Here is an 18,734-nt window from a genome sequence, read left to right as displayed (position 1 = left end):
ACTCTTCATGGAGAGATCAGGTGCTAATTAGCTCTCCAGATCCCGAGGAAGGACAGCAGGTAAGGAGAGCAAAGGAGAGTGGTTAAGGCTGCGGGACAAGCGTCATTGGGCAATGTACGGGAACTGGGGGCAGATATGGTCTTCATGTGGGATACACTCTGCTGAGACATTACCTGTCCTCAGAGGGGCTGGCAGAGACTTTCCATGGGGATGTCCTTGCGTGTCCCCAAGAGCCACATGAACCTATCTGACTGGAGAGGAGATCCTCATCTTATCCTATGAAGCTGCAAACGCCCACGGGGAAAACCTGCACAGAAGCATGGCTCCCTCCAGCGCCACTTCTTTGGGGTTTCTCATGGGAAGACGTGAGCTGGCCATTTCGAGCGTCGCCCGAGGCTACCAGGAAGAGCTCTGACAAGGGCGAGAGAGGCTGCGGCTAGAATTCCAATGCATGGCTCCAGGAACCTGGATGTAGCACAAACATCCCAAACATTTTCAATGGATTTTATTTTGTTTAATAAAAAACACCAACCAAGCTTGCATGTATATCTTATATATATAAATATATACAGTATATATAAAACAAATGCATCTGGACAACACCTTTCCCTGTGGCGCAAACTGTAAAGCATAGAAAGGAGTATCCCAACAGTCCTATTCTTGGCACTACAGAGCGATCCCCCCACTATGCCTCCCTGGCTCACGCACCCACGTTGGCTTTTCTCTCTTTGTTGGCTTTTTGAGACAGCAGTGCTGGGAATACTCAAGAAAGCCATGAAGCACTGCGAAGCCCAAGAAGGTCCTCCTCATGTCTCAGACTGGTCCAGGCAACCCAGGCAAGATGACCCCATCTTGTTGCACTGTTGGGCTTCTTGCAGAATAACGGTAACGGCGCTGGCTCTGTGGCACAAGGGACTGGAGGGATGAAGGGTCAGGTGGATACAACGGAAAGTGGTGACCAAACCTTCTTCTTCTAGGGTGAGCTGGGGCAGGGGGGAAGAGGAGCAAGCTTTGCATCTCAGCGTGATGGTGGATGGGACAAGTCCATGGGCTGAGATCAGCAGAGGTTTCTTTTTGCAGTCCCATACAAAAATGGAAACCAACAAGGGTGAGACTGTCCTTTACTGAAGAAGCTCGTAGTATATTGAGCAGAAGCAATAAACCTGACAATAACAAGAAAAAAAAATGGTGGCATTATCCCAAAAGGAAGGAGGAACCTTGTCACTCATGAGCGGTTCAGTTTGCTCCCAGTTTGGTCCCCATGCTCAGTTCTGGGTTAGGGTTGGCTTTTTTTCTTCTTTTTTTTTCTTTTTTTTGTGTTTTTTTTTGTTTGGATTTTTTTTTTATTTCAGCACAAACAAGTTGCGAAGCAGGACGGGTGCTGTTGTATTTTCTCCTTCTGCAAGGCAGCTGCCTCCAGTCGTTAATTGACTGTGGGCACTTGATTCCTCTGTAAACTATATTCCTTTGCCTTCAGTCTCAGGTTGGCAATACTGTTGGCCATATTCATGCCCTGCGCTGGGCTGGCATTGGTACACGTGGCGGAGTAGGTGGCCATGGCGCTGTGGGATGGAAAGAGAGAAACATCACGTCAGACGTGGTCTTCACACCATGCAGAGAGCAGATGCGCGCTGCAGAGAGGTTAAACCCTGGGGTTTCAATACCTGCGGGATGTATTTCTTACGTAAGCAGGGAACGATCACTACTTTTTATGTAACACCCCTGTAAATCTCCCTGCTGCAGTTCACTTACCCAGGGACAGCCAACAGCAAAGCTGGTTGAAGTCAACAGGAAAATTTCCATTTCCTATTTTCTAACCCAAAAGGTTTACAATGAGGTCAGGGTGCTGAGCCTGCCAGTTAGACCATTGTCTTTAAAGTATTCCCACTGGAAGCAATGTCTTTTTGATGAGAGCAATTGCTGGCTTTATTGCCTGTGAAATCATGTAACTTCTGAAACACATTTTACATTAAAGAAACACTCTGGGAAAAAAACATTTCAACAATTGTGATGTTTTTTGGTTTCAGCCTTTTGGAATGAAAATTTCCACATTTTTCCCTCAAAACTTCAGCTGATCATAAAGAGCATGCCTTAAAGGCTGAGGGGAAAAAACCCCAAACATTTTTTCTCCCTTCAAATCATGACTATTCATGAAAAACATTACTTTTGACAGCAAAGGCTGAACAAAGATCTCCAAGTCCTTTCTTATCCTACCAAAAATTTGCAAATCTGCTTTCCAGACCACTAGAAAATGTGCTTAACCCATGCGTCCCAGGTTTCTGTGAAAAGCAACCCTCCACCCCAAAAACCAGCAAACTACCTGTTGCACTTCCTGTACATGGGTCCACGGATCAAATCCAGTTGAAAAACACTGAGTGAACTAGATATACCCATTTAACGCAGCCAGCACATTCAGGAGGAAACCACAAATGATCTCCTGGAGGCAAGCTCAGGTCTGGTGCTGACCCCTTCCATCTGCCTGCCCGGGTGGCTCATGTCTGAGGCTCTGGGAAACACTCTCCTCCATCCACAGCCCCCAAAAAAAGATAGCTTGTTTTCTTCCTTTTTTCTTTTCCTTTTTCTTTCTTTTTTTTAAAAAATTTCTTCCAGCACTGACCTCCACAACTAGAAGAGCCTTTGCAACAGCAAATCTCCCTTGAGGGAAGTGGGCATTTGCTGCACAAACAGACCCAGGCCATGGGCATGCATGCTCGCCTCAAAGTGCTGGTGGCATCTGTGACTTTGTCGGGCAGAGCTGACCTGCGAAGAGTTTAAATGCAATCCAATGCTGTCTGAATGCTCAGCCTCCAGGAGATCCAGACCAGGTAATACTAGTAGGTCCCATTCCATTCCAGATGACTTCTCTTTCTCACTTTAAAATCAGGGACAAGAACTTCTTCAGGGAACAACTGTCATGGTTGCATCAGTGGAAACACAACAGCTTACACACAGAGAAAGGACAGGTAAGTCCCGTAGATATAAAGCTGCTTACACCCATCCAAGCACCAAAAACTCTCTCCAGGAGAGCAAACATTCAGGGCACTTTGAGAGTCTCTAACAGCTACTGGAAGGGCATGGGGGATGGACATTAAAATACACACATCAAAATACAGGCTTGACCCTGGCCAACTCGGGGTGCATTGGCTGCATTTCGCTGGTGTCCAGGGCACGATGGATCGGCGTGCCTGAAGCCTTCCCCAGCCGGCTGCGCACCCCCTCAGCTCCCTCTCCATGGCTGGGTTGGTGACTTTACCCTCTCCTTCCCCATTAGTCAGCAGCAATGTGAGACACCAAGTGCTGCCTGCAGAGGCATTGCAAAGTTTCACAAGGTGTATAGCCGGTGGCTACTTATGCACCCATTCCTACCTGCTTCCACAGGGTAAATCTGCCCCGTGTTTTTGTGCTGGTCGAAATTAGAAGAGCCTCAAGGATACTCTAGATTAGATAAAATAGGAATTTTCAGTCTTGGGTGTAAACTGTCCCCATTCAAAATCAGACTGCTGCCCAAGTCTGGTCTAAAAGTCCAGGGAGCCTCCTGCTCTCAGCTCCTCAGAGGTGGGGGGAAAATTACTGTTGCCCAATGAAATCTCTGCTAAATCAAAAATCTCCAGAAATGCTCTTTTAGCAAGTTATTCCACAAGGAGCAGCGCGCAAGAAGGCTGTCTGCAAACATCGGTATAGCTTGAGGGTTGCTCCAGAGACCGTCTAGGGTCTAGTAAGTCTTGAAGTCACCCTGCTGCCCCCTCCTTCCACCCCATTCAGGCACAGAAAGGGTCTCCTTCCTCTTCTCAGCTGCCTGCTTTCATGAAACACAGAGGAACATCATGTTTCTGGGGCCTAAAATCCTTCTTTCAAATATGATTTTCAATGGCCCATGGAGTCAAAGGTTGTTAGAGTGGGAAGTACAGGCTGACAGCACGACTGCTAGTCTTGTTTTCTTAGGAACCTATGCTAAAAAATGTCTAAGCAAAACATTTCAACTTCAAAAAAATAATAGTATCTACTTGGCTATCCACGTGACACTGATCTGCAAATAGCTTTGGTTGACCTGTGGCTGAATGTATTTGGAGAATAAACACACTGATTGAAAACTTTCCCCAGATCTAAGAGTAGAAACAGCACCAGCCACACAGCTCTCAGCCCTGCTCTCAGCCCTCTCCCGGACTAGCCATTAATCAGGGGCTGGTACAACAGCGCTGAGGAGATGGGGAGGGGGGCAGAGGGCCATGCAAACACTCTGCATGGCTGTTTTTTACCAAGTGTCCAATACTTTAATAACCCTACTCAGTTCAAAGCTTTAATCAGGCTGTGACAACCTGGCCCAGGTGCCCATTAAGATGACTGCCACTGCTAAGAGATGACCAGTAGGATTAGAAAGCCTGGGGAGCATACAGTGTCTGAGGGTCCTAACCGCCCCACATTGTGAAAACCAGCTGCTCTGCTCCTCTGCCAATGCCTTCTACCCCTCTGCAGGTCAGTGGGAGGGTGACAGTCCATCCTGGTTTGGCATGTCAGCCAGTGGGGACGGCTATAAGCTGCAAATGCCTTTGCTGAACCATCTTGGCTTAAGACAAGGGGAAGAAGATATCAAGCCAGTAAGGATGCGTCATCGCACCATGGAAAGGCACATCCAGGTCTGGACTTCAGGGGGAGAAAAACTATCCCTAAGGCTTTCCTTTCTCCCTTGCTCTCCTCATCCGCACATCCCAGATGCCTTGGGCTTCTCGTTGCCCAGGGTGGCCCCAGACAGCCCTTCCCAGTGTGCCCCTGGAAGTTACCTTTGCAGGGTCTTCTCCTAGTAGCCGTTATGAAGCCCCTTGTGTAAACAACATCTTGGGAGGGACGATCTATTTTTAAAAGTGTGAGAGGTAGAAATAAGCCACGAGTATTCAGTAAGGATCTGGTACTGTGACCAGAGCAGTCTCAGCGGGGTGGGGAAGGACGTCTGCTTCTTTCTCTCCCCTGAACTCACCACCCAGACTCCTCCCTAGGATGCTACACCAAGAAGCACTTCACAGAGAGAAAGCCTTAACCCCAGAAGGGGGATTTTGCCAGACAGCAGTCCTCAGATAAAATCCAAAGGATAAGGGCCATCTCTAAGATCAAACTGGTGGTCATCAAAAGCATCCTTTCAGTACCTGAAGTGGGTGAACCTATGACTTGTTCTTCTGGAGCTACGGGGTGGATGAGGAGGACCCCATGGCACTGAAGCAACAAACTATCAGGAAAGCCACGTGTTTGCAGACCTAACTACGCAAACAATGTTTGGGTGCAAGAAGGGGGTCAAGGTGACTGAGGAAGAGAGGTCCTTGGCAGTGTGGCTCCCAGAAGCCAGTGAGAAGCTGGCTGCAACCAAGCCGGATGAACAGGAAGAAATCCAGCCAAAGGCTCCAAGGTCCTGACCAACAATGAAGCCACTGTGCTAAAAAACACCCACCAACCTCATTTTTAACTGCCTACAAGCCAGCTGGCTCCCCACAAACCAATACATCCTGTGGATCTTGCGTCCACACCCAGTTCCTGCTGGGCTGTGGATGGCACGGAGGAGGACAGGGAGGCCTGTGACATGCATGGACATCCCAGATCCTGTGAGCAGATCGGGGCTGCCACATCTGCACTTCTTTCCTGCCACCCCTTAAGCAGCACTGGCCACAGGAGGTGGACATTGAACACCAGTCTGCCACCCAGAGACACCTGGTCCTTACTGCGGGCAAACCACAGCACAGCACAACAGCACAGCTTGTGCACGCACGTTTGTGCTCTAGCAACTAGAAGGAAATTGCTCACCAGTTCAGTGCTGACCATTGAGGGGAGGATTGGGAGCAACATGGAGTGAGTTCACAGCCCTTCCTTGCATCCCAACCAGTGACTGCCGTGGGACAGCCACAGAACTCCCTCTTCTGGCCACTGTGTGGTGGCTGAACCTCCCTAAATGCTCTGCCATCACCTCCCCTGGATCTTTCCCCATGGAAAGGTTTCTTCCTTGCTTTAAACTGGATGCAGTAGGGACGCCAATGCAACCCCTTCTGTTTCCATGTATTTCGACCTGATCCTCTTTCAAAACTTCCTGAATTGCAGAGAGACACCACCAAGAAGAAGCCGCAACCTCCCACGGAGCCAGCTGCCAGAAAGCCACAATGATGCTGAACCAAGCCCACCTTGTAAGCCTGGCAGTGAGATGGGGTGGGATGGGAACAGGTAAGGAAAACCAGTGAGGTGGTATCCTCCAGTTGTCCCATGCAAATATAAACAGGCCATTAGAGCTGTCTGAGGGCCACTCTCAGGCTGCTCTATACTATACCAGAAACTGGTCAGTCCCAGGGAGGTTACTGACTCACCTGTAAGGCGAGGCGGTACCCCAGGAGAGATAGTCGGTGGGTCTCGGAGCTGGGCGAGGTACTATGGGCTGCTCCACAGCGGTCACGTCCCCTGAGTAGGATTTAAGCAGAGAGGCATTCTTGCTGGCCAGCATCGCCCTCTCGTTCCGGCGAAACTTGGCTCTCCGGTTCTGGAACCACACCTGGGGTGGGAAGCACACAGACCCACCAACCATCACAACCAGCTCTGCTGCAACACTCGCCCTTTCACCGCACCACCTCGGCCCTGCTGGGCAAGACAGGACTCTGTAAAATCAGGCTGCTTTAGCATGCCTGTCACTGGAAACTCTCATGACAAGACAATCCTGATGTCTGCCCTGATAAAGCCCTTGTGTGAGGAATTGGCTCAGTGAGGTCCCCAGGGGACCAGGTCTGCCTGGTGCTGTAGGCAGCAAGGTCTGGGAGTGCTGTACAACATATCAAGTTCCATGGTCTGCTTTGACTTTCAGAAGGTGCAGACTTGCAAGCTAAGAGCTGAACAGCTCAGGATAACGTGAGCAGCCTGAACACAGGACATCCAACATCTTGGCCTTGGACGAACAATATGAACACATGGAATTGGGAAGGCAGTACGTATGGTGACAGATCAGGCCTGGCAGTCCTCCTCAACGCACGGCACGTTTGAGACTGCAGTACAGCATGACCCAGAAGCCTGGTGACCCTAGTGTGCCATGCAGACCTCGAGGATTTCTGCTGCCGTACTGGAATGGCCTGATGACCCCCCGAGGTGAGGTGTGCCTGGATACAAGCTGTGGTGGTTACCTGAACTCTGGCTTCAGTGAGGTTGACTCTGCGTGCAAGGTCTTCCCGTACAAAGGCATCGGGGTAGTGTGTCCTCTCAAAGACCCTCTCTAACGCCTGGAGCTGGCTGCTGTTGAAGGTAGTCCTGTTCCTTCTCTGCTTTCTTTTCTTCTTCTCTTCTGAGTTCAGCTGATCATCTAGGAAAGAAAACTGGAGATGTGAAAGGCTAGAAAGCTAAGAGCCCACAGCAATGGGGCAAATAACCCCATTTGGAAATTGGAAAGGGCTTAGGAAGAGGCTTGCACAATTTCAACACTACACCTTAACCGCGCTGTGTTAGTCCCCATGTAAAAAGGAGGTGGAAAGCACACTGACACCAAGCATTTATTTCCCAGCTCAACTGCCTAAGACTTGTACCAGCTCTCTCAAGCTACCCCATGCCTGTGCTTCCTTACCTCTAAAAAGAAACAAAAAAGTTCAAAATGCACGTCCCCATTCCTGGCAATCCAGGCTTTTCTGACCATAAAGAACCATGAACCCGTTTTCTTGGCTTCAGATTTCCAGGGCCTGCCCTCACAGCCCTCTGGGGTGAGCACGAGTCCTGCGCCAGCTCTTACTGACTGTGAGAAGGTGTGCCCGTTTCTAAGTAAGAAAAGCTCAAGGAAACGGCTATTACTCTGGGCTTGACTATAGCCAAGGTAATGCTGTTCACTGTATGTAGCTCCATTTGGCTTAAATGAGAACTGTATTCTCTTACTCTCCCCACATCCAGACCGAGAGGCGTCAATTTGGGCAGAGATGGGGAGCTGTGAACAATGAAGCATGACTGATATGGGCCTGAACAAGAGACAAGCACAAAAGCCAGTTTCACTTGTGTGCTTGCAAGCCAAGGACATGGAAATACAGTCAGACAGACATGGATTGCATTGCAATTGGGAAGCAAAAACCCAGTAAGAGAGAGACTGAGCATAAGCACGTTGGATACTGTTGACTGAAGAACAGATACGCACTCTCCAGCAACCCCCTTGCCTTGCCCAGCAAGGTGGTGAGCAACAAACTATGCGTCCTGTAAGAGACCATCTTGTTTTGTGCCTGGTTTATATTTACTCAAGCAATAAATCAGTACATCCATACACCTGGAGTCACACTTATCACTACTGCCTGTGCCTATGGTCACTGGAGCAACATCAGTGCTGAGAAAAACTATGAAATGGCTTTTCTTAGCAAATATCTGCTCTGTACCATCTCTCCTTTTTCCAGTGCTGTTGCACGTGCCAATGTAGCAGCAGTGATGGAGCTATCAAAGCACGGGCACTTGCGGGTACTGGCGAGCAGTTTGAATGCTCTCTATTAGGACAAGCTGGAGGCTGTGACACTGGTTTTGCTTCTACACTACCTGTACCGAATTATGTTCACTCACCACATTAGTTACAGCCCAGCAAACACTTCAGTTACTGTGGAAAGCCACACCGAAGGAAGCGGAGAGCAAGGCACCAGCCTGCAGGAGCTGGAGGCCACTGCTGCCTCCGTAAAACAGCCCTGTTCAGGCTGCAGGACTGGTATGCCATCACTTTCCAGTTGTCCCTCTTCAAGTGCTCCAGTACATGTGGGGGTCCCACCAAAACCATCCAGGCTTCTCATGCTCCTGCAGCCCCAGGCTTTGATGCTCCCAAGCACACTGGGCAGAGCCCCAGGTGGGCAATGTCTGCGTGATCCCACTCTTACGTGGAAGGACAGTAGTTACACCGAGGAGGATATGAGCCAATATACATATCAGCATGCATTAAAATATATTGATCACTGTATCTATAAAAATGCATGTGCCAGTGAGTTATATTTCGCTTTCTGTTAGTCACTGCACACCTTGGCCCAGATGACAGTCTCACCACTGAGAGTCCAAGGGCTTGACCTGCTATATAGAGTTGCAGAATATCCCCTCGACAGTCATTCCTTTTGCCATATCCAAATATGACAGCTCCCCTCATCCTCCTGTTCCCAGGGCAGTATGTAAGGCACAGGGAGAAGCTGACAAGGAAATTAAAGTCTACGGTTGTTGTCCTCACCACCTGTCTGTGTTGCTTTTCACAGCCCATCTGGTAACAGTTACTGCACCTGAACGCCTTTGGAAGGAGGCCCATCCATTTGGGAACAAAAGGACATTCCTCTTAAATTAAAGTAGGTTTTTCAAATTCCTGCAGGGTTACAGCTCCTCCATCCCCAATCCTTCTCCAACAGCCTGATGATCCCCAGCAGACTCCCTTCTAGCCTGGGGATTCCTGGGTGCAAAAATATGCCCTCAGTTTTCTTGTATCTGAGAGGAAGCGTTCGGAGACCAGTTTTTAACAGGCATGTTGAATCGTAAAGCTGAGCTGGGAAGGCAGGAACGTGCAAGAAAAACAAATGCATGTAGCAATCCCCGGGCATTCAAACAAGGCTACAGGTGAATCTGTCCTGCTCAGGTGATAGGAAGCAAAGCAGTGAAGCAGAGGGATGGGATTTAACCACTGCTTGAGCAGAACACCATGCACACATTTCTGCCTGCTGGGGGGTTTAGCGCTGTCACAGAGCCCGTCCCTTCTAAAGAAGCAGAAAAGTCCTACACATTCCTCTCTTGACTCATCATCAAAGCCTTTACAGAAAGGGTCAGTGATTTCCCCCGGCTCTACTGGCAAGCTTTGATGCAGTTGTGCTGCTGCGCGCCACACAACACAGCAAACAGCGAAGAACAAGCCTCAGGGCACGATTGTCCCTCAATGGCAGAAACTTTGTAAGACCGGCCGCCGTAGAGGCCAACGTCAACATGGGTGTCTGGCCTCCTTCTGAGTTATCCATTTGATGCTATTTTCTCATCTAAACCCTGCCTACGTGGACTGGATGAACAAATCAATAAAAGCCTTTGGGACCCCTTGGGAATCCCCCCCAGGCCTTTGAAGCACCGGTTCCTGCCCAGAAGATGACACGTGGCTGGAGGGAGCAGCAGCCCAAGGCTGTCTGGCCATTGCTCAGATCCTGCGTGACAGTTACACAGGAGGAAGGGTGAGCACATCACTCTGGGGAGCAAGAAGAAGGGCCAAAGCCTGTAAAACACTGGAGAACAAGAATCCCTCCTGCCAAGCACGTTAATGCAATTTGCCTGGTTTCCTCCCGGCGTAAAGTGAGACACCGGTGATTCACAGCTCACCTCGTAATTACTGGACCCAAAAATAGCAGGGCCAAGAAATGGAAAGTTGCAGGCAGTGGCCGTGCTGCAGTGACTCATGGCCAGGTCACCGTTGGCTAATGCACCTCCAGCATCGGCTGGCACGGAGCAGGGACGTGAGTCACCCCCTTTTTCTAGGACGTAGCTGGATGGAGGTAGCTGGACAGCAAAGCACAACCTGTGACAGGGGGGTCAGGATTTTGAGATCTCCTTTCACTGCACCTGTGGAACAGCACAACACAACTAGATCAAAATGTCTACAGGAGTTACTTAGATAACAGGAAAAAAACCATAATAGCCTTATTAGCCCAAAGCACCGCTGGTTGATCATTCCTTGCGTTTTGCCATGCAGACATGACATATGTTGATTACAAACTGCTAACGAGGGATTGCAGACACCTAAACCCCACGTGTCTGCAAATGTCACCTTGCTCACAGCAGTCACTGCCTTCGACATGTGAGCGGGGTTGGTTTTTTTTTCCTGCCATTATTTCTTTATCAGGAAACAATGCTGAACACTGAAAAATGGTACTCCTAAACAGTGTTGACAGCAGTAGTGACTGGAGTCAGCAGAAATGGAGAGAAGAGAAAAACAGCTCTAAAGCTTTTTAGATGGGTCAGAAGTCTTTCATCAACATTCTTTTAATCAGAAATATTTTATTACAAGCAGCATTCTCAAAAGCTGAGCTGTTTGCAAATGCATCCCCCAGAGAGATTGAAATGCACGTTCTCCTCTCAGGAACCTGATGCTGGAAAATCTGGGAATTTCATTTCAAACTCCCAACCTTTCATGTTGGGCTGGGGGATTTTGTTTCCTGTTTCCACACTTGCGTTTTCCTGTGTTACTTCTGCATTCACCCATGACATGCAAATCCTGGTGTCATACACAAACGCACTTCTAGGACGCACCAAAGCATTTTTAATTGCTCCTAAATGATACAGTATGAAATGTCTTATTCTTTTTTCCCTTGCTCATCATGTCTCCTCTTGCAGTGAGGCAGATCCACACTTGAAGACACTCTGATCTATTCTCCTTATTGCATAGCGGCTGTCCTAGTATCTTGACTATCACTGGGGTACCATCAGACAGCTCCTGTTGGGATGCCGCATTGAAAATACAACGCATTATAAAGCAAAACAGAGTTGAGAACTAAATGCCTACATATAAGTTACAAGATCAGTATTTTTTCCACCAATACTCACAACCGCAACATATTTTGGATTTCCAGTTTGCAGGAATGCTTGTGCATACTTGCCTTCATTCCAGGTCAGAACAAAAACTAATTTCCAGATGGGATTTACATTGTGTGGGCAGTTTTGAAAAGTTTTGACCAGTTTATTAAGTCCAGAACCGGCTATTATAGTACATTAATTGGATCCAAATTGAAAGTAAACAATTGGATTTAATTAAGTGAAGGACAGAGACATTTAACTGTAATATCGTATACGGTAAGGCAGGAAAGATTTGTCATATCAGTTATATAAACTGTAAACTGAGAAAGGATTCCAGGAAGAAAATAAGAAATCACATTATAATCATAGCCTTCAAAATAAGAAGTTACTGATAAAGTTTGAACACAGATTAAAGAAAAAACAAGACAAATTATTTCACGGGGGGTGGGGGTGGGGGGAATTCTAGCAACTAAAATTCTAGCAACTAAAAATTCCTTTAAAGTAAAGAAAAATCCTGCAAGCCAAAAGAGTAAGTTTTATTCAGAGTGGTGGAGAAAGAAAGGAAAAAGAATAGAAGGGAGAGGAACATTTTTTTTAATTGGGTTTAAAGCTAAAATTTAAGAAGCTTGAGTAGAAATATTTCCGTGGGTCCCCCTGGCTCCCCAACACCAACCATCCAGACAGTTACAGCCCTTTGCAGGCTCATGTTCCAGTTTTATGCGTGCCCTGCTTCGCTTTTGATTCATTATATCCCTCCACAATATTACAACTCTTTGGGCGCAGGGCAGCTTTGTCAACTTATATCATAAAAAACCAATAAAAAAACCCCAACCCCAAAATGTTTAATCAAAGCTAAAACAAGGCGCCAGGAAAGGGAGTTGGAAGCCGGGACAGGGGCATACAAAATCCACCTGATGACAAAGCCCTATCCCAACCAATTTGAGACGGGTCTCAAGTGATTTTCCACTCATGCAGGATCCTGGAGACGAGCCAGCGTGCCGCAGAGCAGGGCTGCCCGTGGGCAGGGGGTCCCACCACCATCACTCGTGCAAAGACGAGATCGCACCCCATCTAAAACAGCCAACGGACACCAACCGCGCTTGGAGCTGAGCCCGGCCAGAGCAAGGTTCATGATCTCAAGCTGAAAAGCCACTTTCCAGCCTGAAAACATCACTTTGGCAGAAAACAGGGAAAAGCCTCGCACCTCTATTTTCCCTCAGCTTGTTTTCCATGTCTTTGACCAGGCTGGATGGCCAGGTTCATCGCTGCCTCCGGGCAGCAGGAGTCCATTGACCAGCAGCTTCGTCTTCGCCACACGTAAGCAGAAGAGGGGCAAGGGGACCCACACGGGTAAGATTCCATGCTCAGAGCTGTCTGAAGTATCTCTCTAAAAGCTCCCGGGAGAGAATGAACTCCAGTTTATAGGTATTTCCATGCACGAAAAGTATTTTCAAATGGAAATAAGGTTTAACTTCAGGGTATGCAAATGCTACACGGAGAAGTTATAATTACCCTACACCAGACATCACAAATGTAGGCAATATGGAGTGAAGATGACACTTAAAAGAAAACTGAATATGTTAAGGTAGGAGATGCCTATTAAGTCACGTACTGAAGCTAGCCCTGACGAGCAGCGATACCAAGCCCAGCTGTACAACCGTGATAACAGCGGGTTTGCTTCGTGACTGCAGGTCAGACTATGGAGATTTTTGAACTATCATTTTTCTCCCATTACACAACACCCGCTGAGATTTTTTCTAACCTTTGCTGTTTATTTGTTTGCTTTTTCTGCACCATCTGTGCAGAAGACCTCAAATTATTTCAATTATACGGAAAATTCAAGTATCTGAAGTTCCAGCCTTGTTAAGATCACCAGGAACACAGAAAAAAAAAGAAGAAAACAAAGAAACAGATGCTATATTTCTTTTAAAAGCCTTTGCTTTTGATTATCTCATAAACTAATCAGGTTCAATTTTTGCACATAAAAAATAAGTTATTTTGTGCACAAGCATGGAACTTCAGAAAGGTGATACTGAATTTTTCATACAAACCCCAAATTTTAATATTAAATGGAAAAGCGCGTATACTTCCAGCGTTACCCACGGGACTATGGCAGTTCCTCTCCGAAGCGTCTGCAATGTGGAACCTATCAGGATAATTTTTAGCTGACCGCATACAAACAATTACATATCATTACAGAGCTGTGAATGGCTTTTGCATGGATAGCATGCCTACAGCCTCCCGTTGCACTCAGCTCTGCCTGCCAGACTACGGGAACTCACTGAGGTCCTGTACAACCACGGCTCCACCAGCGCCGACAGCGAAACCCTCGTCATCCTCCACCAGGACAGGCGCTGGAGCAGTGGGACCTCCCACCTGCACCATGGCCAAAAGGGACATTTCCAGGTGGGATTCAAGGCACAGCACCAGCCGGTGACTCTCACCTCCCAAGAACGATGTCTTGGGGTTGTTGTTGTCCTGGTGGAGAGCCTGTAGACACCTTTTTGCTCCTGAAGACTAGTTTCTAGCATGCAAACAGTCTTCACCTGGACTTACCGGGCACTGCAGGGACCTGACTGCAGAGGCATTCCCCATGCTCTGCTCTGCACTTTTGCGGGTCTGCAGAGCTGGGGATCAGGTACCCCTGCAACCCCAACCTGTCCTGCTCCTGACCCACAGACAGGGCAGTGTGAGCTCCTCCCTAGCAGCTAAGAGCCCTATCCTATGGCAAATGTAAGACAAAACTCCCTTTCAGTGCGGTTTCAGCTCTGGTGCTTTGCCTCTCATCTGGTGGGAACCTGCAGAGCACATGGGCAATTATAGTGGCTAAGATGTGCACCCTCCCTAACTACGTCAACATTCCCACTTGCTGGAGCTGACAGAAGAAATGATGTTCGAAGAAAAAAAACTAATCATGATCCAGTGGAAATCCAGAGAGTCTTCCTGGAAAGACATGACGTTAAGTCTTAATTACTGGGAGAACAATATTTGCGGGGGCAAAAGTATACATCCTTCTCCAGAAATTGGTACAAAGCCACTGAAAGTCTCCCTAGATCCCAAGACCAGTCTGAGTTCTGCTGTAACAGCTCTGCTTTTATATTCGCTAGGGTTTTCCTTCTGGGCATCCTACAGCTCATAAGGCACATGGCTTAGTCCTGCTCTACTAACAAGCCTTTCCGCCGGGTCTTGGGGTCAGAGTGTTCCCATAATACAATAAGCACTGTATGGATCTCATAAGCTCCAAGGCACAGTATGTTATGTGTTTGGAATTCCTTGTATGCTTTTATACTTTGTTTTACATATTGTAATTTTTATATGCATTACCACATTGATCCTTGGAAAATTAATTTTAAAAAAAAACATAATCAAAAGCAAACACATATTTTAAAAGCCTGCCAGCAGCAAATCATGTTCTGTGAGACTGCACTTTGTAACTGACAAAGAGACCAAACCACCAGACCATGGCAGCGATCCAGCGGGGTGGATTTACCAGGCTCGGGAGGGGACAGGATCCAAGGGGGCTGTAGTCCCCCCGAGTCCCTCATTAGGTTAGCCCAATGCCGCAAAAGCACTGGACCCGTGACAGAGGAGCAGAAATGCAATTGCACAGCTCCGCCAGCCAAACCCCACTGCATACCCAAAGGTATCCTATCCAAAATGGGTCTGCGCATCCCAGCGCAGCACTGAGCTGCAATGACGTCCAGCCGCTGGTGCCAGTATGACCATCCCTGGAGAGCTGGAGCACCTCAGCCTTCACAGCCGCTTCCTTACTCTTGGGTAAGACCCGGGATCAGTGCGTTTGGCAGCTCTGAACACGTGCGAAGTCACGGCTTTGCAAGGTCAGGGGTATGACTTCCAACGCCCGCATCCTCTTCCCATCAGCTCCCTTTCCCATGCCATGTGTCCTGATGTTTCATCTTAGGAGGCACTTCATGCAGCCAAGATCAAACTTCCTAACCTCCGCCCTGCTCCATCGGTATTTTCTCATTTCCAAAGCCGCCTCTCTACGCCCTTGGCCCCCTCTGTGCCCTACTTCATTCCAGATAACATCCTTCTCGTCTCTGCTCCGGCACCCTTTCTTGTCCTTTTTGCAAAGGCTTGAAAAGCTGAGTTGTGTAATTCTGCCCCCTTTAACCCTAACGTGCACGTGGTGTATATCCAAACCAGCACAACAGCTGAGAGTATTTTTCTTAAGAGTCACCACTGCTCTTAGCTTGACCATGTAATGAGGACTTCCCATGCAGGACCAGACTCGTACACCAGGAAAGCCATTATCCACGTCCACCTGGATACCACCAGCTGCCTCAAGACAGTGGCAACAAACCACTGTGACAATTAGGCAAGAACAAGTTATTAATCTATTTTCCACACTCGTATCCCCCTGCAGTGAGCTCGACAGGGTTACACATTATACAAAAGGCACACGGCATTATTTCCACCTGCTTCCCTGTTGGATTTACCTGGTGTCCCCCTTCTCTTTGTGTACAGAGGTGACCCACAAACCTATAGCTGGACACCAATCACAAACCAGTGTCACCTATGCCCCTGGTTTCAGGGATCAATATGCCCTTAGATGCCAAGTTGCTGGGACAGCCCTCAGAATAGTCCCTGAGACCAAAACAGATAGAAACCACTTCTACCCTCTTCTGATGGCCACAGATTCAGAAGGTTGATCCACCCTGTTAGTACTCACATAGAAGGATGCATCAGCCAGAAGCCACAAAGTGGGGACCCTGCAGTCCCTCTCCCATTGCATACCCACCTGAACTCTGGGCAACGTTGCTTTTATTAAATTTTCTCTTGCATTTAAAAAAAAGTGGCAAAAAATCCTCATGAACTTCAGCTAGAAAAATTTTTTAATGGGGAAAATTAGAGATATTTTTGCAAGAAGCAAATAAGTAAAAAAAAAAAAAAAAAAAAGAAAAAAAAAGAAAAAAAAAGGGGGAAAAAAAAAAAGAAAAAAAAAAAGGGGGTTTTGCCAAAGACAGAAAAGGGCTGCTTTGGGGGGGATTTTTTTTCTGTCCATATATACATTGCAGATGAACCACTTGGCATTTTGGGCCTTTCAACTGGCTCACTTCCAAACGCTGTGGCAGCTGCAAAAGTCTGCAAACGTTACCCAGAAATCTCCCACCCGCACCAGGAAAGACTGACTCAAACCGACCAGGTTCATCAACGTCTCCGCTTGTTCAGGTCCCCGCGGAGGCCGACCGTGCTGCTGAGAAGTGCCATTATTAAACAGCCCCATCCCAACTGGATCTGGAAATTCACTTGGATGTGTTTTTTTGGTACGCAGGACCTGTGCGAGCAGACAGACAAGGACTGGTGGGATGCGCGCGCCAGCTGGCCCCACCGGTAGGCAGAAATGCTGTTCTCAATGGATATTTCATCTGTTTATTGCTGAAATATCCAGGGCTGCAAACTGCATGGCACAGAATGACCGTGCTGGGACCACGAGGCGCCACGGGCCAGGAGAAGGAAAAGTGCAAACGACAGTGAGAACACTGAAACCAGCTCTCCAAAGGCTGCGCTCCCCTTTCATTAGGATTCAAGAACAAACGTGTTTCAACCAAATCAGACCACCACTGCCATCGCTCCTACCAAGCAAACTGGAGTGGAGCCACGGCAGAGCTTCGCTTAGAAATCCAGATTTTGACTGCTAATGCATTTTATGCGTCCCTCTTGATCACAAGTGGAAAACCAATGGCATCTGAGATCCAGAAACAACAGAACTTGAGCCCGGCTGTCAGCACCAGCTCACCTGCCTCTTCCAAGGGCTGAGCATCCTGACCAGAAGCGCGCTCCTCGGCCGGGGGATAAAAGATCTTTACATCCCGTGTCGCTACGGGACGCAAAGGGATTAGAGCGCGTGTGGCCATTTCAAAACAACGCTTTCTCCTTCCCAGGTCCGTAGTGACAACCTGCTCTTCTAAGGCCAGGGGACAGGGAGGAGGGACAAGGCTGCTGCTGGGCTCTGGGGGCTTTTTCCTGGATGGAGGGAAAACAGGAAAAAACCAGGAGGGCGGATGGGACAGGCCACAGGCTCCAGCGTGCTCCGCACCCCGGCTCCGCGGGATGCAAAGGGAAATCAGGCTCAGACCCACCTCCATCCTTAGCCTCTTCTGGACAGCAAATGCATTTCACATTAGCTAATAAATTGCTACATCTTATGTTTCTTAGCCTGCTGGAATGATGAATATTTTGGAATGTATTTTGAATGGTTCCTTGCCAGAGTTGAACAATCATCTAGAGATTTTAAATCAAAAGGCTGAAAAAAGGAAACCTCTGTATTTCCACAGAGTTCACCGCAGTTTGAAAAGCACAACTCCCAGCAGAGGAGGCAGAATAATGATTGTCAGAGCTCCTGCGAATTGGGGCAAACGAGGGATATGTTGGAAACAACACTCCCTAATATAGAGTAATAATCTTTGCCTCCAGGTGATGAATATATTACAGGATATCTGCTGATTGCTGCCCTTAATCTGACTAAAATATCAGATACTGTAACCCAGAGGATCAAGACAATTTAGGGGACCTGTATGGAGATGCAGGATATCTCAGCCACAAAACTCTGCTTTTGGTCTGGTGCAGGGCTAGTAGACAAATGCTGCCGTTTTAGCACAGTTTAATGGAATTTAAGCCTTTTTAAAGGCTCTAGCTAACGAATCACATCCATTGCCAGACTAGCCACATCCTCACCTAACAAAGGAGTATCTCAAAACCAGCAAAAGATCTGATGGCTCACCCAAGGTAGCACAGCTGGAGAAACATGGCTACACACCTGCGCCCCTGCTCCAACCGCTGCATCCCACCAGCTCAGGAGCCCAAATTGGTTCACGTAGATGATCAGACACCAGGCAATGAGGGCTGAGCAAGCTCAGCACAAACCCAAAGCTTGGATGGAAAGCCTCCATTGATAAAGGAGACCATAAGTGGTCTGGTCTCATCAGAACAGCCACAGATGGAGTGGGTCCAAGAAATAAGCTTCCCTCTCCCCCGTGGAGATGGGCTGTCTAGACACATTGGCAAAGCCGTGCTGCCGAGCTTGCAGTGCTGCATCCTTCTTGTATACAGCCCGTCAAATACAGCAAATTCCTGTCCCCCAGCCTGTTAGTATGGGCATTTTCTCAAACTTCCTAGTGTCAGTCATGTCCAGAAATGCCAATTATGTTTAATGAGAAATTTTTAAACATATTTTTTTTCTTCCCCCCCCTAGAAAAACATCTTATGATTTTTTTGATCAA

General features: G+C 47.9%; 1 protein-coding gene across 2 annotated transcripts in view; it reads right to left on the bottom strand.

Annotated features, from left to right (window-relative positions):
- Window positions 1-488: 488 nt before the first annotated feature.
- Window positions 489-18,734, bottom strand: part of PRRX1 (paired related homeobox 1) — a 40,663-nt gene continuing 22,417 nt past the window's right edge. The window contains exons 2-5 of one of the 2 annotated variants that reach the window (XM_049809340.1): window positions 7,140-7,315; window positions 6,339-6,520; window positions 4,779-4,847; window positions 1,430-1,562 (exon numbers count right to left, since the gene is read on the bottom strand). In XM_049809340.1, coding sequence (XP_049665297.1) covers window positions 4,796-4,847; window positions 6,339-6,520; window positions 7,140-7,315 — 410 coding nt within the window. In that variant the 3' untranslated portion in view covers window positions 1,430-1,562; window positions 4,779-4,795. Of the gene's footprint in view, window positions 1,563-4,778; window positions 4,848-6,338; window positions 6,521-7,139; window positions 7,316-18,734 lie in introns of both variants that reach the window. The other variant, XM_049809339.1, reaches the window with a different exon arrangement.

This window comes from Accipiter gentilis, chromosome 8 (genome assembly GCF_929443795.1).
Source record: "Accipiter gentilis chromosome 8, bAccGen1.1, whole genome shotgun sequence".
NCBI classification, from domain to species: Eukaryota; Metazoa; Chordata; class Aves; order Accipitriformes; family Accipitridae; genus Astur; species Astur gentilis.
The sequence above is the reverse complement of the archived record's forward strand: the minus strand, read 5'-3'. Positions and strand labels throughout refer to the sequence as shown.